Source organism: Neodiprion virginianus, chromosome 2 (assembly GCF_021901495.1).
Source record: "Neodiprion virginianus isolate iyNeoVirg1 chromosome 2, iyNeoVirg1.1, whole genome shotgun sequence".
Lineage (NCBI taxonomy): Eukaryota > Metazoa > Arthropoda > Insecta > Hymenoptera > Diprionidae > Neodiprion > Neodiprion virginianus.
The window spans coordinates 10,145,634-10,173,234 of NC_060878.1; the positions used below are offsets into that span (position 1 = coordinate 10,145,634).

Genomic DNA, 27,601 nt, shown 5'->3' on the forward strand with positions numbered 1-27,601 from the left:
TTGTTGGAGTCCATTCACTTCGATCTGGTATCCCTTACGTGTTCCTAATACGATAACTTCGACTCAACAATTTCGATTTAGTTGGTTTGTCAAAATGATTTAGCCAAGCGAATTCTTTGATTCGTCAGAAGTCTTTCTTGTCCCGATCGAGTGAAGTATTGATTCGAGTGAACCTTTTGCTGTGTTTCCGAAATCGATTCCACTAGATATCATTTCATTTGACGTTGTCGCATGTTTGCCGATAGACACAATTAGATACTTGAAATAAAATAAGTACATGAATCTAGCCAACAGAAAATTCACATCGATCGAATGCCATACTTTGTTGATCTAACCGGAGCTTGTTTGGCCTAACTGGTTTAATCACTTGCACCAATTTGCTTTCGAGGTAAAGGAAATACCGGTTTTACCTATTAAATATCGAGTAAATTCTACCAAATTTTGAGCCAAGAGAATTGCCAACGAATATGTTTCGAAGAATACGTTTTGTGCGCTTGAATAACTCTAATGTTGAAACAGCCCTAGAGATTTTTGTAACAACAAAGTTCATTACCTGCTTCAACCATTAAACTCTTTACTCAACAAAATATGAATTAGAAGAAGCTTAGTTAGTTTTATAGAACAATTCCATATTTTTAAATAAACAATTTTACAAGTTTGAAGAAAATATAAAATTATATAAGAATATGCAAAATTGTACCCAACCCCAATTTAAAAATTAACTTGAAAACACATCTAATATTATTTATATGTAGGCATATGTGTTGTGATATTGGACGGACTGTGAACTGCAGTAAATAATTAATCACTAAACGGCAGTAACGTGCCTCCGATACGCAACTTCGTTATTTATAAACTGCGTCGATAAGATGTCCTGTCATTGTTCGAATTACGAAATTTTTTCTGAAATATCAATGCACCCGTTATTTTTCACTGAAAATTCGTAATGCGAATTCCAGAAAATTCTAACGGAAGAATTGGCCAATCTATTTTCATAGCAGTTCTGACGGAGCTCACTAAAAAGCTTGCAATGTGTTTTCCCGCGTACGTTAAGAAGATAGGATTTTTGTGTGTAACGGAATATTAATAATCTTTAGGAGTAAAGAAAGAAGATATTAATTTTTTTACCTTATACAAATGTAAACGAAATTCGTCTTGCAAATTTTTCTGACAATCTACAGATCTCTAAATTCTTACAAATTATAATATAAATGACAACTTTGCATTCCAGGCGAAGAGTTTGCTCTAGACAAGCACCGACAATGGTGTCTCATCATCTGCACCGAGGGCGACAAGTAAGGTATGCATTCATTTGCCCGTTTTTACCATAAGAATAGTACAACAAGTGTGATCTCAAATTTTGACGCCTTTGAATCAGTTTTTTAAGGGTGTCACTTTCACAATCAATCGACAATCATACGAGCTGCAATCGTCAATTTATGGCCCGAGTCACACGCGATAGTTTTTATGAATAGTGAACGGCTTTGCGTGGCAGTTTTGCGGGAGTTGTCAATTTTTTCTCCCTAGGGACGAAAGTGATCTCCCAATTCCCAAGGAACGAAAGTGAATCAACTGTGAATTGCGCAAGCGCGAATCTTTCTTTACAGTACTGAGATCAGCGGGTTGACACAAGTTTCCCTTTCCACTTTCTTATTTGAGAACTTGTGACATTCCATTACCATAGCAACAAAAATAAATTTTGGAAAGGAAATTGACTAGTAAAAATGGTAGTATTGATTATAATAATAACAATCAATGGAAATTCGTTTGCTTTTCTATCTCGAGAGTGCGCTGCGATAAAATTGATGAATAAGGGTCCTATACTAAAGCATTGAGTGGCAATCCGTTGATTGACAAGCAGACGAAATTGGCTATTTTCATGCCGCTGGACTGATACGTAAGGCCCACTTTTCATTTTTATTATTTACTTTCATTCTCTCCAAATTATCGATTTTAGACTGCTGTACATGGAACCCCAAAGCAAGTTTTCGTGCTGCCCAGGATGGACTCAAGTGACTCGTCTCAGTTTCGGCTGTAACAAGCGTGAGTAAGCCTCTTATACCTTTCAGTTCCCCGTTCCAGATCTGTTCTGCATCATCCCAAGTCCTACATAAAAAGAGTTGAAAAACGAAAAAGAAGAAGAAATGATCGAATTAATAAGCGTGTGGAATACTTCTTTGTACTTTACGGCTTGACAATTAAATCAAGGAGACAACTTGATGCAATTTCAAATTTGTTCTCGAGATATAAAATTACAACTAACAATCATCCTATCTAGATCAATTGTATTTCGTATATTTCTATGTATAATATAAGCCGTGACGTTAGGATAGAAAAAAGTGATTTTCTATTCACAGACTTTTGTTTTACCAAAGAGTTTTGTTCTTCGTGACAGTGTGCGAAAATTTTGAACTCGCGCAACTCTTTGAAACGAAAAATTGCTATTTACGGAGATATTTGAAGACTCTGTGACTTTCGACTGTTGAATAATTGACAATAATCGTTTTCATATATGTTGATTATAATTATTACTTGACAATTTTATATTTTTGGACAATTGTATCTAGATTTCGATCCCAGCTTCCGCATGCTGCGCTATTATGATAATCCCTTGGGATAGGAACCTCGATCCATTATGCACAACGCCTTTTGCGTGTAGACAGGCGGATGTGCACGCACTTCGTGTCGACTGTTTAATCAGCGACACGCATGCCTGCAACATACCGATGAAGACAACACACGAATGACGGCGTTTCTCGTTCGAGGATACGAATCGGCCGGATCGTCTGGATCAAAAGTTTGGAAAAGAAAAAAGAAACAAACCTTTCACAAATCTCCACCAATGTTATCTACTTCAACTATGTGGCGAACGCGAATAAAAAAACGTCGCAAAATTCTGATAGAAATCAATCCCTGCAAATTCGAATATCACAAGCGAAGATGTCAAGAACATGAAAAAAAAGTTATTATAATTGGAACCTTCCAATTTATTAGACTCTGGTGTTTACGCGATTCTCATATTTTTGTGCTCATTTTCATCTCCGAGAAAATCTCCACCAAATATTCCAAAAATTATTATAACCGCGGAAATATAATTCTAGACGAATATCTGTTACACCGTACTCAAAAAAAAAAAACAAAAACATTTTTGATCCACCTTCGTGTCAGCTGTCGGTCAATGTTCTTTTTTTCATCGTGGGGAACAAGATAAACCCGATAACATTAGGATCGCATCAAAAACACCAACATTAAATCATTTTTAAGGATCCAATTGCAGAACCTTCTCTCAAATTCATAGAAATTATATAGTTTTGCTTGTTATTTAAATTCGCTTTGATTATATCGGATGCTGTTTCATTCTCTTCGCCATCACTGACGCGAATAACATTGCTGGAAATTTTTTAACGCTTTCTTTTCCCTTTCTAACTTTTGATTAAGACGGTCCGGCCGACTCATCCTTTCGAACGTTTTCCTAACAGGCGTTACAAGAACTTGTGCCAACAGAGAGCCGGTTTCTGCCTCTCTTGATTAGCTAAATATAGCCAATCACACCGTTTGAATTCCACATTAAGTGGACGGTTTTATAAACCAACTTTATTTACCGCAGAAAAGAACGTTTCTTACAATTTTCAACAAATCTTAAATCACCTTTTCGTGTCAATAGTAACTCAGTTGGTTGAGAAATGCAAAGAAATTCCTCGTGTTTTGTACGTGCATTTTTTTACTCTTCCAATTTTATCTCTACAGTTGCTTGCCCCGCGTGTCTGAATGGCGGAAGCTGCGTCGCCTCAGGAAAATGCAGCTGCCCGAAACAATTCACAGGAAAACAATGCGAAATCGGTAAGATATGCTCAACGTTAATTTTTAATATAACTTCTCACCTAAATCACAATCGTAAATCTAGAGATTCAGATTATCAGTATAAATACGCAAAACACTTACGAAAATCCAGGGAAAAATTCAACCGATGAATCAGAATTTTGATTTATTATTTTTACTGTTAATCGATTAATGATGTTACAAACAATACAAATAATGCAACAAAAACGACAAAACATTCGATTCTAAATGGCAAAATTGAGCCGAAATTTGGAAATCTGAAACGAATCACAGAGATTGAAACTTTTTTTTTTCAACAATTAACTTACAATGTACAATGATTATTTAATGTTCAAAGCCGCGTCATTACAACACTTTAGTGGTCAGGATCTAGTCCTGCACTTGTGCAAAATTGCAATCGTGAAAAAGGAATAATTGGTTTCTTACTCGCAAGTGAATTATCGGCAATGATAGCGAACGGTTCGGTTAGCAATTAATAAACTTTATCGGCGTGTCCGTCGTAAATAACAAGTCCGGAGAATCGTTATAGGCGCGTAATTAAGTCGGCAGTTCTACACGATGCATTCAGTCTAGCGAATCCTGCAGGACACTCCGCAACTTGAAACATGATTACTTCTCAGTATCTATTCCTTTTCCTGCCTGGCTCGCATCTTGTTAAATTCACTGCCGATTTCGTTATCATATACCGAAGGCCTAATTATCGACTTCAATTTAGATATCGAGAGGTTGTAAAAACGATAAGAGAAAAATAACCAATCGACTTGTTTCCTTATTGAAGGCTTGTTTCGTGCCCGAGTGCGGAAAAAAATTTTTTTTTTTTTTTTATACAAGAATAATTAAAAACACCATAGAATGTGAAACAGGTGGGTCAACATTTTGTTATGCTTCATTATGTAATGTTTGCATTGCGCGATGTAGTTCTATTCTAATTTCACATTTATGCAATCATTCGAACCAATAAAACGATTAATTCTGATTGATTTTGGTATAATGCCATCAGTTTCTTTGTAAAATTCAATAAAAAAAAACGGCCTTTAATGAATAATAAATTATTGATCAGCTTCGGTATCATATCACTCCAACAATATTCTCAATTACAATAAAATCAATGACAAGCTACATATTCAAATCCTACGAGTCTTTTATCGAAGAAAAACAATAAATAAAATAAAATATTCGTTAATGAAATACTAAATCGAATCAAATTGGATTTACAATGAAGTTTAAAAATATGCATTGCTATAGTCGAATCAAACTTTATCATCCAAGTATCCAGGAATTAGGAACGCACGGTTCACGTATAAAGAAGTAAACGCATGCCATTGTATTTTTGTGAATAATAAGCGTAATCTAATCAATGTCAACGATTCGTGACCAATTGCAAAAAGCCATAAATAATAAATTAAACTATCGTCATCACGTCTGGAAATCTGTAATTAAAAGAATGAAAAATCGTGCGAAAAATGCAACACGGCGCGGCGGGAAAAAAACGCGTCGCGTGACTTAATTGCCTTTCTAACGCGCACGTGAATTATTTATACAATAAGTGCGTGGGTGTTACGTTTATTTATTTATGCATGATGTATCTATTTCGCCCCTGCCCACGCGAGACGTGTCAATTAGTTTAAAAGCCGGCGAAAATTTCGCCATAATTTATCTCACTATTTTTCTACGTTCCTTCGAACCGTTTCCACGATTTTCCGCTCGTGACTTGATAAATTTTTCTTTTTTTTTTTTTTCAACCTCTACATTTTCTCTTCTCTTTTCAGACGTGGACGAATGCGTAACCGAAAAACCATGCGCGCAACTCTGCCAAAATACTTTGGGAGGCTACCAGTGTTTCTGCCGAGCCGGTTATCAGCTCCAACCGGATGGACAGTCCTGTCATAAAAATGGTTTGTGCTGGAGTGTTCGATCTATACAGTTATACTGGCATGCTGAGAAAAAATTTCAGGCTAAACGTGATAACGAATTATTCACATCGCCGCACACTCTCGACGTCGCTTACCGAATATGTCGAGTGCAGACGATTGCCGTACTTTATGCAGTAGGGATGAAATCCTTGGCGAAAAATTACTTATTTTGTATCACTTTTAAATTCGTTTATGCGAAATTCCTGTCACAAATTGAGACACTGAAATCAGACACATTGTTCTTCAATTTTTTTGAGATCTAATTTTAAATGAAATTGAAATTTCACAGCTTTTCACAATGTGACACGTAACGTTTATATTATTCACAAATGCGATTCACCAAAGTTTTACGGATTTAACACATGCAGCGCGCTCGCTCCATTCACCGATTTATATTTAAACGTCCTTTGTAAACCGTTCACGTTTAAATAACACGCTTCTTGCAAAATATATTTCTTTAAATGAAACTTAAATGACGACGTAAAGCGAAAGCGAAGCGAGTTTTTTTCCGGAATGCTTTTTTATTGTCTTTGCTAAATATATATGTTACATCGTTTTACGTTTATTCGCGTATATTGTTGTACTAGGAATGGTTTGTCGAACATCTAATATTTTCATCGATCTTTACTCTCCGCAACGAATTATACTTTGCACCGCACGAATACCGTGTGAAATGCATGATTGAAGGGATGAAAATTGAATTTAAAATTAATCAAAAAATGAAAACTACATACGATCGTGATTTATCCTCTGCAGGTAGCGACGACACAGCTTTCGAAGCTCGTGATCTCGAGGCTGACTACAGGCCGACGACGACTCGGACATCGACTATTCCACAAGGTACTTGGAACACCGGAAACTGTTATAGCTTTGACAAAAAAAACTAGTCACGTCGATATTTAGCATAAACGCGTGTATAACCGACATCTAAAGACTATCCGAACTCCTACGGTACAAATTTAGGCAGCTACTTCGGAAGAGGCAAGCATTTATAAGAAAACAAAAATACTCTTCGGCGCGTGCGCGCTTTATATATATAATATATATATGTATAAACTATATGGATACGTATATTTCGCCCATGGTTGCACCATGTGCGTTTGCTCAACGCTTCGGATTTTTTTCTTTATTCTATTTCAATTCTTCTCTTTGCCTCATTCGATGTATTTTATTTTTCTAATCAAGGATTTTCTCTTGGGATTCTTTGACTTTCTTACATTGTTCATCATTTAATTATTGTCCATTTTATAGACACAGAAAACGAAGTTGGCGACAGGAACTTTGACACAGATTACGAATTCATTTTGAAGCGACTCACCAAACTTGAGAAGGTATGATAATCTATATATTCTTGTTACCAATCGCTAAAAGAACCTCGAATTTCGATTGAAGGTTCTACATTTTTGATTCGGTCTCGATACACGAATAAGATATTTAGGAGAAAATTTATTTTTTAAACCAACCGAAATAATTAGTGTAAATAGTATAAACACAAATTGACGAATTTTTTACTTTTTTACTAATCAGCAACCGACGGTATTTACGTCATAGAAGTTAAAAAATCACAATTTTGCAGGACAAATAATTCGATTGTAATTGAGAAGAGATAATTAAAAAATTTTCACAAATCCATTTACAGTGAAGCACGATCTGGAAGTCGTGGGAGATACTTGATTTTAGCAATGCCAAAAACGTACGCTTATGCGGTATTCGATATGTGTATTTTTGGCTCGATCAATAAAAATAAACCAGACTATTTAAAGTTACTAGCGTATATATATATATATATTCGTAAATCCAAACTTAAAATTGCTTCAATGTTTTCTTTCAAGGCTGCACGAAATAGTTTCAATTTGGACCCTCGAATGTCGATCAGGACGAGAGTTTTAATATTTTTTGTACATTTTTGCAAGCACATATTCCGGATCTTAGAATAAATAACCTTTGACACTTGTAATTTCTCTGTGGCTCAAATAATGATTTTTGTTGCAAGACTAAATGATTGGGAAAGTCATTGAATAATGATTTTACATTCAACCGAATCTTAATAACTGAAAATTTATACCGTGAAAGTCATCTCATCCCCTATGGTTTACTGATCTTAAGAGGATGAAATAGTTAGTCTTTACCGACCGAGTACAAGGTCACTTATTTCCGTTATTATCAGAGCTTACACATCACTAATGTAAATATGCCGCAGGTAAGATAATTTCTCATCCAATGATTAAAAAATTATCCAAGTTTCTTTCATTTTGCATGCATAGCACCAGGAAATGTATTCCTACGAGAAGTGGTAACTCGATTAGAGGAATAAATTTCCGACATTATATTTACGTAGAGCAAACATTTTTTCAGATATTTATTTTCGGTATTACGTGCAGAGTTGCGCTGACTGCGACGTTTTTCGATCAACTATGCATAGGCTCTGATTTTAGTAAAAAAAAGCGTTGATTTACTCGGTCGGTAACAACTGACTATAGCATTCTCCTAAGAGAATAAAGAACAGAAATCCAATAATTTTTTTATTCATTCCAGCATCTCATAATAAACCTTATATCCACCTTGGAACATGTGTTTCACATACGTTACATATTACTTATCCTGACAATTTTATGTGATTTACAATTACCCAGGTGCTGAGAAGGTTTGTAGCACCCACAATAAATTTTGACACCTTCACATTTAGCTAGTTTCCCGGAGTAAACGGCGAGACGCTGGGGCAACGGACATGAGTGCTAAAATAAATCTTGCTATGGAAAACATCGGGGACGTGAAGAGGGCCGTTGAAAGCGTGGTGAGTAGCGAGTAGATCGTGCTAAGTGCTCCCGGTTTACACTGGGGTCCGACTCATTTTTCTCAGGAGAAAAAAAAATTACAGAAAAAGTTCATCAATTTTTCCACATATCAACCTAATCCTATAATTAACCATTTCGCAGGCACAGTCTCGATGCAAGTGAGACAATTGGACTGATGCAAAATTTGTTAACTGTATTTTTTATTAGAATCGACAATCAATTCTTGACGTACCGGAAACCGCATGCACGTATTCGAATTTAAATTATCCGAAGACTCCATTTGGTGGCAGAAAATATGACACGTTAAAAGCGTCATATATAATTATAAAAGTCAAATGTTAATGTATTTTTTCCCCCGCAATAAGTTTTTGTCATGAAATAGGTGTACAATTGCTTGCGCGAGGTTAATTGAGCCTTTACAATCGTATAATCCGCATAACACGATCAGCTGATTGATCTTTTCAGCGCCATATTGCTTATTTCTCGGAACGGAACGGTGATTACTGACAATTTCGGCGGGTTACAACGAGTTGTAGATAGATTTGCCAAACAGTAGAGGAAATTTTTTTTTTTTACGTGAACGGTAAATCCGAAAAACTGGTAACGAAATGAATGAAATGGTTTGTTAAACACAATACAGTCGATGTAATGAACCCAATTTATCTCGTGGTTTATTCTCTCGTTGAGTGAATGATTAACGGTTCCCGTAAATCGATAGTAGAGGAATCCAATAAATCGTGTTTGTTACTTTGCGGTAACAAGCTAGTTAACCTCGTTCATGAATTGTTTACTGTATATAACTGTATACAAGACTAAAACACAGGGCGAGTCGATGGCATGTGTACTTGAATTGAAAGCGAATAACTATGAAACCGCGTCGGGTCGGTGAGTGTATTTATATTGAGTGGGAGACACTTGGCTTTGATCCAAGTTTTGAATTAATAGAACATCAGTAATTGTTGTCGTGTAAAATTATTGTTCACGATTTAGAATCCTACGTGAATCCCTGTGATCAGTGAACATTAGAATAATCCTAACGGAGACAACGATGATATTTGTTTCAGCGGCTCATGCAGCAAGAAATATACGAGCTGCGAAACAGGTTGACTAGTTTCGAACGAGAGTCAAGAAAGATAGAACACATCACGAATCGCGTAACAGACCTTGAGTCCAGGTTCAGGATACACTGTGGAGCTTTCGACGGTAATATGAAATTCTGCCAAAAATTTCGATCCTAAACATTGTTGTATTTGGTGCTCTATCATTATTAATATCATCGTATTTCTACTGCAGGAAATGGTAGAAGAATTTGTTGAAGAGATGAAGATCATCGCGTGGAAATCGCACCGCGACATACATTTTTTTTCAACGCTTTCATGAATATATAAAGCTATTATATTCAATGCATACGATATTGCAACTTTTCAAATAGTATTTTAAGTACGACTGGCTGCATGACCGACGATTGTGAGAGTCTTTAGACTTTAGTCAGTCTCAGGTTCGACAACTCACTTTCGTCCTGGAACCTACCTAAAAGAAAATCAGCTAAAGAATTAGAATTAGTTCTTTAGGCGAACGTGTTTTGTCGTCTTATTTTGTTACATGAACATATTATGAAAAACAACTAGCGAGCGAAAGTCAATGAAATTAAGCAGAAGAATAAATAACGGGAATGAAATACGACTAAATGTTTAAGATTATCGATTTTTTACTCTTAATGTTGGTGATACTTTTGGATCGATGACTTCATGAACTGTTATTTCTAGGTGTTATCCATGCCATTATGGAAATATTTGAATTGTTTTGCAGCATGTTTATATCGAGGCAGAAAAAGAATTCAAGCCGGATTTAATGTAAACAGATTATTGAGGTGAGCCAGTAACTACGTAATCTTTAAGAGGTCAGTTACAACCGCGTTAATGTTGTTCAAAAAATACCACCTCATGTCAATAAGTGTGAGCAATAATAGCTGTGAAATGAAATTCTCATTTCATCTCATAGAACTAATAATGCGCGAAGAAATACGTAATATTTGTTATTTTCTTCTATTTTTTAATTTTAATTTTGATACCGTAGTATTACTGATTTTGATACAGATCCGTAAATTTTAGATCCGTAAATGCATATATGTGTTTCACATGTAGTTTTTATATGTTTTTTTTTTTTTGTAATAATGTAAATGATCGTAAAAAATGTACTGTTTATTACTTTTTGATATCGTACAATAATCTTTGTAATAAGAAAACAATACAACGAATATCTAAATAATATTTATAGTTCAGTATTCTCAAGTAATTGATAGCTGAAACCTGAATTGTATACCATTTTCAGTACTGTAACAGGGCTGGTACGTTTTTTGAAGTCTAAGATTCTTTTCAGGTATGTATTTTTTCCTGAGCATCGAATTTCTTCAGAAAGCTTTCAAATATTACATCGCTCAATATTAGCAATTTTAAAAAATAATAGTGCCATCGATATCCCCCCAATAGTTAAGTTACATCTGTTTCTTTTTCGTGAAAGGATATATTGATACTAAGTAATCACATATTTTCCCTCAAATTCACATGAAAGTAACACCTCGTTTTACACTAAGCTGCAAAAATTAACCAATTTCTTACACAGATAAAATTTCCTGATTGTTCCTAGATTTACCGATTTTTTCGATGCGTATTACTATGATGCAAACTGCAAATTATTACATCATGTAGCTTTACAAACCCTTTAAAGGATAGGCATGAATAATATTGAGACAGAACCTGGTATACTATCTGTAATGCCAGAAAATAATGTTTTTCAGCTCTTCTTTTACTTTTGTACAGTTCCGAGTTGATTTATTTTCTGAATAGGTCCGATTGTCCCCAAAAAATTCAGTAACAATAATAGTATACTGCTTAAATATAATAATCAATTACTTCTTTCCCTTGTTTCGTGGTTTCTTAGCTTTCTTCTTAGTTTGTTTCGTCGGTGCATTCTTTCCCTTAGTTCTAGCATGCTTGTGCTTGGTAATTTTACGCCTGCTCATCCATACCGGATAATTTCCATGCTGATCGCGCATTGTCCTTTTATTAAACACTCGGGCACCTTCCACTTCCATTGTGTCTTGAGCAGTTTCGGTTTTCTCTTTTTCCTTTGCAGCCGCCTTTTCTTTTATTTCCTTTGCGTCTGTCACTGTTTAATTTAAAAATATATTTGTAGTTTTAAAACCAATTTACTAGATACGATTAAGGTTAAGAAGTAAATGAAAAATTCTGTTTCAGTGGTTCCGCAGCTACTGAATGAAAACTGAAGTTCTCAATTTGTCAATTATGCACGCTTGAAGTTAAAGATCTTTCGAAGCCACGAATGATAAAATTATTGGAAAAATAAAAGTGAATGTTTTATTAACCAGTGGCAATCTCCTGAATTTCGCTCATCTCAGCATCCGCATGGGCATTCTCATCGATGCCGAGGGTCTTCTTCAATCTGGCGAGCTCTTTTTCTCCATAGCGTACTCGCTTGACAGCTCGACACTTTCTTCTCCACTTGCTGCGCAGTGATTTGGCCATGTTCTTGTGCTTACACTACCTGCAAGTTAATACATGTTTATAGGTTATTCCAAACCATTAGAATCGACTTGATACATTGGTTTAGCATTGAGTTATAGCATGCTGAAAGATCTAACCTCAAATTCAGACCACGCGCAGTCTTGCGATCATAATGCCCAACAAAATGCCTAACAAAATGCCTGACAAAATAATGCCTGGCTTGTTATTTAATAATCTAAGAACCAAAAGTGCGACGTAAATGATAAATCGAGAAAATAACAATACTAACCTCCTACAAACTACGCCGCAACTTGCTGATCTTATTACCTCGTGTTGATCGCGTTTCAACCACGATAAAAGTGGTCAACTAAGTGAATCACCTCCACAGTCTAAGAAGACTCCTCCGCATTCATATCAAGGCGCAGCTGAAGGTCACACCGTGAGTACTAAGATGGCGCTGTCAATATACGCAGTCACATGCGATAGCATTGGATAACTAATTCTGAGAAATCAATCCCATACCTCGTGCGGGCACGTGGGAATACTTATTTATTCAAACGCTACTAGCAATAACGAACTTGACGAATCTATTTTTCAGCGCCTCTATCGGAAGAATCTGAAGTAAGCTTCGAAATCGTTTCTGGAATCCCCGCCATCGCCGCAAATGGAGTGGAGTTGCATATCTCTTTTTCCCTGATTTTCATTCCATTCAACGGAATTGATACAAGTGTGCGCAAGCGTGCGCACCTGCGCATAAGGGACTAATTTAACGCGGCGGATTTACAAAACGTCGCGTCGAGCTAAGTCACGAATTCAGTTTTGAAATATCGAAACATTGAGCAAAAGCGAAAGGAAAATTCTCTAATGTAAGCATGCAGGGAAAAAATACAGTCAAGTTTGTTATCTTTTCGTTATTGCACTGGTGCAAGAATTTCAGTAACGCTTGCAAACGTAATTTATTTGTTACTGAAATTATTGTTGGAATAGGTTTTTACAAAATTTTTGTTCTTTTATGCCATGAACGTTACGCACTTCTGAAATAACCCCCAGGATTATTCATGAGTATGGCAAAAATGGGTTCTTCTACGTTTGAAAATGTTTCGAACGACATTTAATTTACAAAAGTTCTAAGATCGAACGTAAATTGTCCACATTTTTTACTTGTCCCTTTATCAGAACCGCAATGAATCAATGTTGGGTAAATTCTCAATACTTATTGAGCCATATCTTAATTCGGACCGGATTTTCTCACGATAATGAATTACGGATCTCAATCTAATATCTATGAGAAGACAATTAGTTGGAAGTTGAGAATTCATTTATCAATAAACTATTTGATACGGATACGTCTCACGGTAACAGACAAAACTGATTTATCAAAACATAAGTGAGTCACTTGGTTGACACTTTAATTCTTAGTTTCTGGAGTCTTTGACGTGTTGAAGCAAGATTCGAGATCCCCTTCAGGGCAAAATATTAGAACGAGATAGCTGAGAAGTACTTTAGCATATTATCACTGTGTGACAATTAAACTATCTTTTCGTAATACATCGGTCTATAAAGAAGAATTAACATATCATTTAAGGGGCAAAACTTTGTAATATTGTAGAACAAAGATTTCCTGTTATCTTTTTCTTTAATCTTATGTTAGTACAAAGGTCTTTACCAAACAATCGCAACGATCTCCGCATTCCGAGTGAGTATTTATACCTACACTACGCAAGGTCATTAGGATGTGAGCTATAAAATTGAGTCATCTCCTTAATATGAAATCATTGTTCAGAAATACGTTATCAATCGAACTGGCCTGCAGAAAGCTAGGTCGAGTGATTCATTTCGAACTGAATACAGTACGAATTATTTATTACTCAGCGATGGTGCAGCGCGCTTATAAGTTATCGCCGTACGAATCAAAACAAACGGGATATCAGCTTCTCGTCATTTGTACAAGTTCCATTTCAGGGCGGTGCACCGTGGATATTGAATTCCGATAAGTGATAACAGCCTCTCGGAGACACACCTTGTTCTGAATCGGTTGATCCAAAAGCAGCTCATCAGTTATCAAACTGTCTCAAGTCCACGCACAAACGCTGACCATTTTCGAATTGTTTTCGGGGTCTGCATGCACCGAATTTCGTTGGAAGAAAACGCAGAGTTCCCGAGTACGATTCCACGAAGCGATTACCACCGAACAATCAAATCTACGCCATACGGTGACACTGTTTAAGCGGCCAAATGGGAAGTAGCGTGACCCGCGCATCGGTTCGTAACTTACGACTCTCTGCAATCGGAACGGACAAATTTCTGCCTCGCAATAAAAGTCGAGCTTATCAGTAAGTTCCGCGGCTATATAGGTGCTCCCGAACGTATACAGTCACTTTCTGATAATACTCCGAGACTCGCAGAGTGTGAGTTGCCTGGAGGAGTGCCGTTTAACAAACGCATTACTCAATTCAGTGCTAGTGCCTCGAGGAGCGTTGTAAAGTTAATTCTGTGAACTGAGTGTGATCTGCTTTCTGCATTGCAAGTCCGCTCGTTGCTGGGACAGGATGGACGCCAACATGTCGGAATCAACTTTCTTTGGAGAGTGAGTATATAACAGGAAGCATGTTACTATTGTATATAAATAAGCTTCCTTCCGTCTACTGCGCTGCGGTACGACAAAAATCGCGAGAAAGTCGCAATTCTAATTCGATCAATACAAAATTTATACCATGTAATTCACTTTCTCGTGTTTGTTTATCGCACCCTGCAATAAATCCTGCACAAGTCGTCGCGAAACCTGCTCGGCAGGGACGTCGGAGGTCAAGGCACATGCTTCGGTAAACGCGATCCCGATTCACATATTATACCTGCGGTGTTAAATACTATCGTCAACAATAATACGTCAGCGTATAGTAGTATGAACCGATGGGTTTGTTCTGTTATCTTTGGAATTTTATCGCGATTTCAGCTGTCGGCACAGAGGCCAAATTTTATTATACACCTCCGAGATACAAAGTGGCTAATCAGTATAAGACTGCTTGACGAATTTTTTTTGAGTACCGTTTCTTTATGATCGTAACGAGGAACTTCAGTAAGCTGAAAGCTTTTTTGTACCCGTGTAAGAACCTAACTTCATATATTGTGTAGCGACAAACCCGCGGATTCGCTCACCGTCAATTCCTACCGATAGAAAGTTTGTGAAATTCTTGCGGTTATTCCGAGAAATTTTGTTAACATGTATACATCACGTTTTTTCTTCCTTGGTGAATATATCGGTGTAATTCCGTGGGTGAAATTTTATCCTATCGATAATACCAGCTGCTCATGTTGTAAGCGGGATGAAGTGTGAATTATTTAGCAACAAGGAATATGTTATCTGATATCTATCAAATTTTTCTGGGTTCTAAACTAGCAAACGTTGCTATCTCCAAATCCCGTTGTTTGAAAAACTTTTTAGTTCACATTTTTCTAATTATCAACCCTGCCCTATGAACAGAATTGCATTGAATTTTAGCACACATTGATGTGGATGTGAAAACGAAAATTTTGCATCATCGCAGAATTCTTAAAGTATGTAAGAGTAGTTGTCAAGAATCTCATTAACGACTGTAGAATTTGTTAGGAAACAACACGTTCTTTTTTCGAAACCGCTTTGAGGACGTCATCCGGATATAATTTTACATCGTGAATCACGAAATGAAATCAAAGAGGTCAGGGGTAATTTGTTTGTTCAATAAAGACGGGATGACCCCTTATCCTCTCATATCAGGGGCGATAACGAGTGACTCTTATTTAAAAATGATTAAACAAATCTCGAGAAATCATGCGTACCTTGTAAACACAATGTCACTTCTAATTGGACCAAAGATAACAGCTGTTTAACATACTGCACGACATCGCATTCAACGATGATTTTCACAGCCAGCTTTTATCGCATGAAATACGCAACCCATATTGTATTCATAATGGCAAGTTCCATGAGAATCCGAGAGTTCCAGCCAAAAATTGAGATTCTAATTTCCATTCTTTTGCATTTGAAACTCAATAGCCTAGAAAAATGTCGGTTAATATCAGGCACTAAAAACGTCTTTTAAAGGTTCACATTCAACGACAATTGGTATCGGAAATCGCTGTGCGTGACATCGGATTTAGCTCAGGATGCTTTTTTTACGATGTAAAAGTAAACCTGCAGCCCAGCGTCCTTAACGTCGTTCGAGAAGTATCTCCTACTCCATCCGGCCAAGTTTTGTAGACCTGGCGTTTTTTGCCAGAGTGCACAGTTACCCAGCCGACCACTGCAGGCACTTTTATTAGGCACTTAGAACTAGATTTCGGTTAATCCTTGTAGCTGAACTCTGAATGAACATTTGCGTCTTCCGTATGTTCCTTTATATTACACCAACGTGAGAATTGGCTGGATTTCTGAAATTGCGCGTCAGCTTCAGGAGCCAGTAAACTACGCATGTTTTTCCTAAGACTTCGTTTATTTCCAAAATAAATATGTGGGTGATTATATAAAATGGAAAAATCTATATCTGAACTTGACGATTCGTATCAGTTTTTTTTTACTCTTAAGGATGTTGTTATGATATTTGTCAAAGTCTATTACGAGATTTTTTTTTACTTTCTTTGAAGGATTTTCGATCAAAGGAAAAAATTTTTACTGTCGAGAACCCCGGTACAGAAAAAATTAATAAAAAAATTTTGAAAATGATAATCAAAGAAGAGATAATCTCATACAGTGTAACAGAATCTCAGAAATAAAAATAAATAGGATTAATTGAGGTTTCCAGGGTCCTTGATTTGAAAGAACTCTACATTCCTATACATAATTATATTATGTAACATACATAATATTCACGAATTTCCGGGAAGTAATTTTATTATTTTTTATCTTTTCATTGTCAGGCATCGCTGCGTCAGGCGTACAGTCTGTTTCAAAGGTTGTCATAGAGTCGTAGAACAATAACAAGACGTCTCAAATCTGGATTGAAAACGTCCCATTGTTGACAATTTTAGATGAAATGCATTAAATCCTTTCGTCCCAATTAATCGTTTTACAATTTCTCGAAAAGTTTCGCATTGAATTGGGATTGGTGCGCTTCTATAAACACTATTCAGAACGACTAGATAAAAAGAACCGTTTGATACGCGCATCAAGATTCTGTGAAGATAAACAGCTCATTCATGTTGTTCACCGATGAATTCCTTACAATTATATGAATTATATTTTTAACAATACTGATTCGTTTATCAGGAAATTCAATGTTTGTCAGCGGTTTTTTAATCAACCAAAGAGTCAAATGACGGATCTATGCTCAAACCAGTTGTGGCAAATTCATTGACGAACCTAATATGTTGTAACTTATCCGAATTATCTAAACGATACACTTTGTTACGTGAGAAAAAAAAAATTGTACATACAATATACATATAATGATAATAAAATCAGTCCGTCAATTCAATCTAGCACCAAAGTTGTCGATTACCAAGTTTTTTGTTTAAGATTTACGCTTTGAAATATACAAATAAAACGGTGAACAAGGTGAAAACGATCATTCAACAGTAAATTGACTGTCATCAAAAGCTAACGAACTCTGGCGCACTTGATTACGATAACTTAACCATTAATGCATAATTAGAGGAAATAATTAATAAAAACTCATAGTCCTTCCTGCAATGCTTAGGTGTAATTAAACTCAATTAAATCTGCAGACGCACATGTTGTGTAATATCTAAATATAGCAGCAGGGGTGGACGTCCACACCAGTTTTACGAATATACGTGCAACATAGCATGGTTGACATGTAGCATATATATTATAACCTTATCCGTTTATTAAGCGTTGGCGTTTTAATGCGCTCTCCGTACTCACGCGTGACAAGTGCCAGTCCTACGTGTCAGCCGATAACTGTACGTATATTTAAGTTTGTTTTTTTTTCCTTATTTTTATTAGTTAATTTTCTTACTAGCTTTAGAAAGCTGTGTTTCGACTATTTCGAAGTTTATTTATATTGTTGTGAGGAAAAAAAGGAAAATTAGAAGATAAAGGCAAAAAAATTGACGCTAAAGTAAATTGAGTTTGATTTCATCGACTCGTAACTCTTTTCCCGATGTGTTTGAAGCATTAGAATCTTACAGAGGTGAATTCCTCCTGAAAAAAACTAGATCATCGACATATTATTCTTTGAAGTAATTGTAGTAGGCGTATCATTCAGTTTGATAGAATTATATTTCGTTATTTTGATATAGATAAATTTCCTTACAAATACTCTTCGACGAATCTATTCCTCGGACCGTTTATACAAGTTAGAATACATAAGCTTCTGCTTCATAAATCAACATACAAACGTTATCGAAAATTCACCTCAATATCGGGTGATTATGAAAATATGAATCAACTCATTGCGATCTTTCACATAATATAAAACACCCATGTTTTGACAGAATGTTTGCTTTAACCTAAACAAACTTTTTTGAGAGCGCCATGGTGGTATAAGTCACCAATTACTTTATGGTTCGTTAGATTTTTAAATATTCACCCGACACGTTATAATCATAAAATTTTTACACTACAAATTTTTCGTCATTGGTCACTTCGATAGAAAAATCTGTCAAACCAAGAGACCGAACCGGAGCCTTATAGGCAATCCGTTTATGAACACGCGTGCGAAATTTCGCGAGGCAAGACACGTGTACAGCTGTGCACATACGCTATTGACGAGCACCAAGAAAATTCGCGACCTCAACGAGGTCGTTTCATGCCGGCTAATTTTTACGTAACATCTGATACACTCGTGAATTGAGATCTCATGTCGTCGAAGAAGTTAGTTTCGTTCGGCAGATGACGTTATTGAACGATAACGTCCACGCCTTGGTGCAATTCAAGTCACTTCAATTCATGTCTGATAGTGAATATCTATTATCAATTCCTGTATCGTAATTATGTGTTTCAGAAATGGCGTCAGAGTTTATCACGCCCAATCGTCGTTCGTTTCCGAATCTTTCGACAGCGCTTCCTGCCTCTCTGATGTCTTTGAAGACCTGGACTTGGAGTGAGTAAACAATCAGATGTCATTCACACTGTATCTGATACACTCTGTGGATCTGTGGAACTGATCAGTCTTAGTCCAGTCAAAATAAGTCTGAATTAAAAACATTTGGGATATGGCTGCGATTTGTGTACAGGAGTTTACAACCTTCAAGAACTCAAATCTGAAGTTGAACTTTGAATTGCGTAGCCGGCGTTTCAAGAAAACAGTAAGATTTGACGTTTTTTGCGTTTTCCTCAAAACCTGTTATTGACAGATGAAAAACGACTTGACCATCGTGTAGAGCGGAAAATTCTACATCGAATTATGTCCTCATATGTCGGAAACGGAGTCGAAATAACAAATTAAGAGAAAGGAAATTATTTCACCAAAATTCCCCAGATGTCGTCGATAAGGAGAATTTTTTTTTTTATTTCTTAATTGGTCAATTCGACTGTTTCCAACGTATGAGGACATAATTCGACGTAGAATTTTCCGTTCTACACGACGGTCAAGTTGTTTTTCATCTATCGATAGCAGTGTTTGGGGAAAACGCAAAACACGTCAAATTTAGCTGTTTTCTCAAAACGCCGGCTATGCAACTCAAAAATGACGTTAGATTTGAGTTCCTGAGAGTCGAAAGCTCCTGTACAAAAAATGCAGCAATATCCCGAATATTTTTGATTCAGTCCTATTTTTACTCAACTATTAGTTTCAACTTATTGAGTCACAATAATGGTTATGACCGATCGATTCCTCAGCAAGAATTCCCAAAACCTTAACGACATTGGGTATATTACAGGAGATAATTATACTATAAAAAATGGGAATGAATCATCACTTGTTACTAATCGAAACACAATCACAATAATTCCATTCATGTCACTTTTTGATTTGGAGTTGAGATACAGAACTGGTATACATTTTTATCTGATAAAATAGGCTAATGTGAGTACAACTAGTCTACCGAATGATCGAAGAGCTCTTTACGATCGGATCATTGATATACACCCACTCCACTTGACAATGCCTTGTGGTTTATTTGATTACGAGATAGTCGAACACTGAGAATTTATGAAATTTACGTATTTCTGAGCTACGATTATTTTTCTAAAAATTTCAGAAAAAAAGTAATACCAAGCTTGTAGATGAAAACGTATACAATTCTCATTTAAAATCACTTTGACATGGTTTAAAATCTATTGGATTAATTCGATTTCGTTCTACGATGGAAGTTTATTTTGTTGGGAAGACTACTTTTTATAAATCCGCTGAAAGAGATATTTGATGATTCTGTTTTTTAATTAAAATCAACATCAGCGCAATCTTGAACAATCGAATTTTCACCGATAACAACTTGATAAGAAAAAGTGTATTGGTGGGATTGTAAAGAACGTAGACTTCCGAACCAAATAAATTATCATGGAATAAAATTGAACGAATCGATTAGATTTTCAACTACTTTCAAGCGATTTTTAATGCAAAGTCGATGTGTAGACACCAGGTGATAATTTTTACATTTCGTTTTCCACGTTTCTAGGAAAATCTTCTTAGCTTACGGAAATCCGAATTTAATAAATCCTAAACGTGTGACTATCTCGTGATAAAATAAAGTCCAGAGAACTATAAACTACAAACTAACCAACATCTTAACACAGCCGTTTAGAATAAGCAATGACGTCAATCGGAGTAAGTTGATCCTAATCCGTGCAGTGTAAGTGTATGAAAAACGTCGGTAAAACATAGCTACAATACGCAATGCACGATGTATAAATCTCGAAAGCGACATTCACGAGGATTATTCAGCTAACGATAAGAGAGAGTTACTTGTCCTACGCTGATTAATAAGATGTCACGAAGCTTACAAAACCAATTGTTCCTCGAAGTTCTTTTACCGTATAAGCTTTCATTCGCTGGAAGACGTATGCATGTACATGTAAATTAAGAACAGAAATAGAGAAACGATGGCGAACGGATCGGTTTCACTTTGCCAGATATCCTGTGTATGAAAGCGTCCCGTATCAACTCAGATTCAAAGTTGTTCGTACTATTTATTTTAGCTCGTTGTCTCGGGTTCAGAGACCAAATGCTCACACAGGGAGCATGAAAAAAAATCAACATGGTCGTTGTTCTCCGCTCACTTATATGCACATCGGGCTCTTAATTGTTGTCATTATCGTCACGCTCAAGAATTTATACGAAGCTGAACTACTTTCGTTTGCAATGACGATTAACGTCCCGAAAGGAGTATGGAGTATATATGTATAATGTATAAGGCATACGGAAGTGTCACGTATACCTAACATTGTACATTGTTTGTGTAAGTGTCTAAATTTTTGCTCACGTATAAATTCTTCCACTAAACTCGACACGTTCGCAATTTTTTAGTTGAAATAAATTAATGCCAGAAATAATGGATCGCAAAAATAAAATTTTATCCCATATCCATTCGGGATATCGAACAAAAATTGAACACTTTAGCAGCTTACGTGTTGATGTTGCGTGGGTAGTTGCATTATTCAACATTCCCATGGTGACCTGTCAATTGTCGCAACTGCAGGGCTGCAGCTTCAGACACAAAAGCCAGGCCTGCACGTTGCGTCGGTACTTGAAACCTCACTTGAACTTTTAAGTGTCAAATTGTGCAGTGTCCAAGAGCAATACCCGCCGATATACCGGGACAACCTCTTGAAACTTGAAAATCAACTGCGCATGCGCGAGTTTTATCGGCTGTTCGTGCAGGCTGGCCATCCTGAGTTTTCAGCTGTCAAACTCTTTCTAGCGGCGATGTAGTTGATACGAATTTTCGAGGTTAGAATCTCAAATAATTGAGATAATGACTCGGAAAGGTTTGGGAAGCATTGTTTATTGGGTCGGAAAGTTGATGCTTCAAAGAACGGTCGGAATTTAATGCTTATGCTGTTTGAAAATTCAATTGTACAGATTTTGCGTACGTTGGCCCGCCTGCATCGCAAACGAAAATATCGCTGCGGGAAGATTTCGCCGACCAATGAGATTGAATTATTTGGCGCATGCGCGGTTGATCTTCAACTTTCAAGAAATTGTCCCGGTATACTTTCACGAATTGAATAACGTATGGTTGGTACGCGGTAAAGTTTCAGTTTCTCATCGCGACAACCGGAAAGAGGAATTTTTCTACTTTTTGTGATATTTTTTTTTTTTATTATTTTACGTCGGAGCGAAATGAGGCGGTAAAATGTATTTTTAGAATTCTCTTCAGCTTCGTGAAAATGTGCGGCAAAAAGGAACAGCACCGTGTATAATCATGTATTCGGAGACGCCTGCGAGAAGCGGGATTCATTATGTCTGCAGCGAACTGCTAGGAACTGGAAAAACCAATCGCACAATCGGCGACCCGATGTGCAATTGTGCTTTCTCTTAATTGCTCCGCACGTATAATTATAAGAATTCACTAATGTCGCTTGATTGTGAGTCCATACCGTCGTACGTCTGCATCGCTGTGTCATTCGGAGTCGTTTAAAGTAACGTTTCACTCGTTCGTTTTTACCGAGAGGATAGAAAAAAACACGCTGTTTTCTCGTACCTCACCCCTTTCGGAGCACTTAATTAAATTCAACCAAATAACTCGATGATTGGAACGGTAATTGCCTGCACCGATGTGCGGGTGCTGCTATACGAATATCAGAAGTGGGACATCGGTGTTTTCGAACCAGTACACTTACGCGCTGTACATATGTACGTATGGGGCATTCCACGTCAAAGCTACGAATCATTGGCCCGATCCCCAGGGATTCTGATTGCATGGGAATTTTTTTGATTTGTTTCGGTGAAAAATAATGTCTCTAGTTTTTTGAAATTTTTTTCAAAGTGCGGTGACTTCATGAACTGAGAAAATATCCTTGATACGAAGATGGACATTTTTAAAATCGATAAAACTTTCTTGTAAAATCAGGGACGTGAAAACACATTTTTATATCACAGTTTCAACATGAGGTAAAAGTGCTAAGTATGTTGGTTCTTTTTTCTTCTTGGAATGTATTTTTAATTATGGTTTCTTGTAGTCAGAAATGTAATTAAAAAAAAACTTGGTTCTCTTAAACTTCGATTTTCTATTTGTTTCAAGAGTAAAACGAAGAAAACAATGCTCAATTCGAAGAAAAGTAATAAAAACTCAATCAGTAGAGGAACCTTGAATAAAATCGATTAATGATTTAAACTAAAAACACATTTTACCAAGGCCAAGTTTTTTTTTTTTTTATTTTATTTTTCACTACAAGAAACCACCATTCAGAATGAATAAAATTTTTATTTGTTTCCTAAAACAACAATACAAAAAAAAAAAAACATTCATCACTCTCATTCCATTTTTTTATTTCTAATCGCGACAAAACGACGTGTTTTCGAGTCCCTGATTTTATAAAAAAGTTTCGTCGATGTTAAAAACATTCAACTTCATGTGAAAAATATTTTGTCAGTTCGTGAGATCACCACACTTTCACAAATTGTCGGAAAAATTTCGAAAAATTAGAGATATTATTTTCGACCGAAAGAAATCAAAAAAGGTCGATGACATCTTGGTCTTACGCGGAATGCTCCATGCATGTACATGTACGTAAATGTGGTAGCATATATTATAAAAATTCTCAGGAAATTCCCTCGAACAAGGAAAGCGGATTTAACTTAAACTCTGCATTACATTTATGTATTGTACGTATACATATACCTATATATAATATTGCAATGAGACATAGAGCATGCAAAGAAGCGAAAGGAAGCGAAGGAGTCTTTGTGGGTCATGAGACAAGGGGAGAGATTGTTTTCAGACCGTCTTCAACTCACGTATGTATAATATTCCATCTCTGCATGGTGACACTGTGTCATTTGATGCCAGATGATGCGTGTAAGCTCTGTAGGGTGTACCTACGTTACACATGCATGTGTACGCGTTCTGCAGTCGCATTAACGAGGCTGCGGCTTACGGATATGTAAATTAACACTAATTGCCCACCGTGGTGAGAATCGAGAACGCGACTTCGGCGAGTCGCAGTGCCAACCAAGAACTGGAAGACCTTTTCGAGTCCTCGATTAGGACCGCGTCGCGAATAACATTTCGAAAAGGCTTCGTACTGCACTTTCACCGATTGCATGCTTTGCTTAAAAATATCGAACAATTTCGTCGATCAAAAAACAATTTTTCATCAACTTTTCTCCGTGACAGAAGACAAGGTATAATAATGCTGTCAAATCCTTGAAATTATTTCGGTGTAAATGTATATATTACGTGTATAAATAAAATGTACAGATGTAAGAAACTTATCACGAGCATCCAACGTTTCATTACTTTGACCTGGTTTGTTTGTACAAGATAGGTATTTTTTTTTCTTTTTTTTTATTATTATTTAGTACGACGAATATCGAGAATTGATAAACTTTTGAGTTTTCGAAGACCAAACTCCATATTTGTACCGATTAGATGCATGTCAATGGTTCGGTCGTCGTCAAAGGAGTTGAGAGTGAGGAATCGCGAAGACGGAAATCGTAAAAGTAACCGCAAGTAAGGTCAAGGCTTCACCCGTGAGTTTACCTACTAAATCAGTAAAATTGTACTTTGAGTTAGGCGGGCTTCTTCAAATCGTCACAGCTTCTTCGGATAGACAATTATACATATATTAACCGAAAACTTAATTGCTTAAACTTGGAAAAACGCGACTGTTTTCTGCCGCAAAATCTATCCCGTGTCCGTGATAAAAGCACACCGAGTGCAACGTTTTATCATTACACGGTTTGCATCGCACAGACCGGCAATTGTCCGGTGTAAAAATGTAGGTACAGAGCATCAGGTAAGTACGTGTCCGGTTTTACTAGACGTTTTGCGATAGCGTGCGTTTATGCTATTGACACCAATCGTGTATACCTGAATACTGTACATGCATAGACTATCGGTGGCGAAGGAGGCCATTGTCAAGTGTACCAGAGCGGAATGAGCAATGAAGTATGTTGTTGATATAGTTGTAAAAAATTTATGTACCCGGTCGACAATGCAGGCAGCATTACTCAAACCACGCACGCCGCTGGGTACAATGATCGAGTACATTCATCATCGTCATTGCCGATAAGGAAAAGGATGAATAGAGGCAGCGGAGTTGGGGGAATTTTTATCTTTCTTTCTTTCTTTTCTATTTTTTTCTTTCATACCGATCTATTGCGTCTTTGGTACAACCACAGGCCCCCGAATGACCTTGAGCCAATCATTCCAAATTACATAATATCTTCAATAGCCTAATTCTCCACTGTAACGTTATACCAACCGGTATTTATATCTTTCGAAAAGTATAGCGACGAGTTACGTGGTCAAACGAATGATGATTCTGGTGGTTTTGCGATGGTGTGACTTGATTTTTTTACTTTGTTCTATCCGGCTTTGTTACTTAATTCTTGTTTCTATCTTTTCAAATTTACCTACTCGACTGCTTTTCGCTAAATGAATGATTTCTTTGGGACATTTTTAACTTCTTTCGATTTACAGCCATCGCTCGGTTTAACGTTCGCTTCTTTGAGGTATTTCGGTCGAAGAGCGATTGGTAGAGAACGGTGAATTGCAGCTTGTACTCGGCATCAGGATGTTGGAAAATTAATTGTTACTCCGTGTAAGAACGTCGCTTGAGTGCAAACCGCTTTCTTTATAGCGATTATCAGAGTGTTTAAGAATATTTATCATACAATTATCTCCACGCAGATAGTTATTAGACTACTTAACAACCTATTAAGCAAATCGGCCATTCAAATTATGCGCACACACTTCAAGTAACACAGAAAATTCTTTTCAATCTGTAAGTAAACAAGTGTAAATACTTTAGGATAATGACTGAAAGAGTTTTTAACGTGAAGCAGACAAACTGTCGTACAAGTCACCTGCTGTACGTCTAATTATATACCTACAAGGTACTGTTTATTATGAAAATATGCAGCTTAGTGAAAATCGATCAATCATCAATTTCCGGTGACTAGAGAGAAACGACGAGCATGCAGGAAATTGGAAGCGGACTGTAAATATAACGAGCTCTCAGATTGATTCAGATTTATCGAACCTTCCCTGCAGTGCACACGTGTCACCGGAGATTTCGATCTTGATCGATGAAAATAGAAAAATATCGATGATTACCAACTCCTCGAAGTTTTTCACCTTATTTCACGATAACGGAACGGCTGAATTCCAGAGAAACGACTTGGTTTTGTCATCATAAAAAAAAAATTGGCAGCTGGAATCGTATGTGCATAATTAGCAGTGTTAAAAAATTATGATCAGCTTCATTATCCGAGGTATTTCCATCGAACCATAAATCGGTTTGAGATACTTTTAGCCCGGTAGCATAATTAATTAGAAAATTGAATCATGTCCACGGTGATTATTCATCATTTCGAAAACGATGACAGATGTTAATTCTGGAATGCATAATTATAGTGATCGTACAACCATATTTTAAAACCGGATAATCGATCAGTGATCGCGTTGATTGCAAATAGTGACCAGCTGATCGGTCGCTCGCTACCAAAGAGGAAGAACTTTCACCCGTTTTACATTAAGGCGCGCGCACGCCTTCAGGAAACTCACGACATTAAGGAGTTCTATTCCGTCAAAACAAAACACTCGCGACGACGCGCTATACGCGTAGAGCTTTGAGCTTGCGGTGAAAGAAACGTGCCCGCTTCGGCACTCCGCACAGGAAGCGCCAGCCTACACGTAGTTCCGCTCTAGAATGACTGCTCGAGTGATGTTTTTCTTCGATTCTCTTTTTTCCACATTTTATTTTCATGTGGTTTTTTTTTTTATACTCGTCGTGTTCTTTCGTCCGTTCGCACTCGTTTTATTTCTGTTTTCTACATCCTTGCTAGCCTCCGTCGGTCTAGGAACGTAATTGAGAACTTCTATACTGTTCTCTATAAAAATAACCAGCTATTTTAAGACTTGCAGGTTGCAGGTTGCGTGTACCTACCACGAACCGCTGGTAATGGTGGTTTTTGTTTAGAATCGACCACGAGGCAAAGTATCTCTGTATACACGATTCAAACAGATTATAATCAAACTCGCTAAACTGAAAGGTACATGATTTTATTTTCTACAATTTAGACGGAACTCTGCCGTTGGTGCAACTGATTACTTTTAAGCTGTACATCTTTATTGTTCTATCATTTTTATAAACTCTGCGAGGCGTTTATTTCAAGAAGATCGAAAAATCTTTGAACTCAATATTAGTGATCTCGAATCACGTGTTCTTCGAATGACAAAAGTATCGGTGAATCGTAGTGACATTTACGTTACCCACAATCTGTAAATTGTTCAAAAATCTGCAACGTATAATTTCCTCGCAAAGTTATATACCCGGAAAACAACATCGATTCCTCGTAATAAATCAACCACTGCAAGCTAACAAGCATGAAGCGTGAACAATCATGGCGAATCATAGTGCCTACACAATTCGAAGAAGCAAAACCTTCCATTTGCCTCATTAGTGCACAATGTACTTCATATT

At 36.7% G+C, this 27,601-nt stretch overlaps 3 protein-coding genes across 6 annotated transcripts in view; 2 read left to right on the plus strand and 1 right to left on the minus strand.

The window, feature by feature from the left end:
* LOC124298929 (low-density lipoprotein receptor-related protein 4) overlaps nucleotides 1-11,400 on the plus strand; it is a 30,645-nt gene extending 19,245 nt beyond the window's left edge. Inside the window, exons 2-10 of the mRNA XM_046751611.1 lie at nucleotides 1,232-1,300; nucleotides 1,958-2,043; nucleotides 3,748-3,840; nucleotides 5,610-5,735; nucleotides 6,510-6,593; nucleotides 7,005-7,084; nucleotides 8,440-8,547; nucleotides 9,613-9,751; nucleotides 9,842-11,400. Of these exons, the coding sequence (XP_046607567.1) occupies nucleotides 1,232-1,300; nucleotides 1,958-2,043; nucleotides 3,748-3,840; nucleotides 5,610-5,735; nucleotides 6,510-6,593; nucleotides 7,005-7,084; nucleotides 8,440-8,547; nucleotides 9,613-9,751; nucleotides 9,842-9,864 (808 nt within the window). The 3' untranslated portion in view covers nucleotides 9,865-11,400. The remainder of the gene's footprint in view (nucleotides 1-1,231; nucleotides 1,301-1,957; nucleotides 2,044-3,747; nucleotides 3,841-5,609; nucleotides 5,736-6,509; nucleotides 6,594-7,004; nucleotides 7,085-8,439; nucleotides 8,548-9,612; nucleotides 9,752-9,841) is intronic.
* LOC124298931 (protein LLP homolog) lies at nucleotides 10,735-12,520 on the minus strand. 2 transcript variants are annotated; one of them, XM_046751614.1, is made up of 3 exons: nucleotides 12,362-12,520; nucleotides 11,934-12,112; nucleotides 10,735-11,716 (listed from the first exon to the last, which is right to left on the minus strand). In XM_046751614.1, the coding sequence occupies exons 2-3, from the start codon at nucleotides 12,091-12,093 to the stop codon at nucleotides 11,457-11,459; spliced, it is 420 nt and encodes a 139-aa protein (XP_046607570.1). In that variant the 5' UTR covers nucleotides 12,094-12,112; nucleotides 12,362-12,520; the 3' UTR covers nucleotides 10,735-11,456. The 2 variants fall into 2 exon arrangements, with proteins under 2 accessions (XP_046607570.1, XP_046607571.1); XM_046751615.1 differs by lacking the exon at nucleotides 12,362-12,520 and adding an exon at nucleotides 12,210-12,351.
* A 1,934-nt stretch (nucleotides 12,521-14,454) lies between these two features.
* The window catches only part of LOC124298928 (secreted protein PRY1-like), a 56,343-nt gene continuing 43,196 nt past the window's right edge, over nucleotides 14,455-27,601 (plus strand). Inside the window, exons 1-2 of one of the 3 annotated variants that reach the window (XM_046751604.1) lie at nucleotides 14,455-14,659; nucleotides 19,014-19,112. In XM_046751604.1, the coding sequence (XP_046607560.1) occupies nucleotides 14,622-14,659; nucleotides 19,014-19,112 (137 nt within the window). In that variant the 5' untranslated portion in view covers nucleotides 14,455-14,621. Of the gene's footprint in view, nucleotides 14,660-17,929; nucleotides 17,971-19,013; nucleotides 19,113-27,601 lie in introns of those variants that run through there. The other 2 variants (XM_046751605.1, XM_046751608.1) reach the window with 2 other exon arrangements.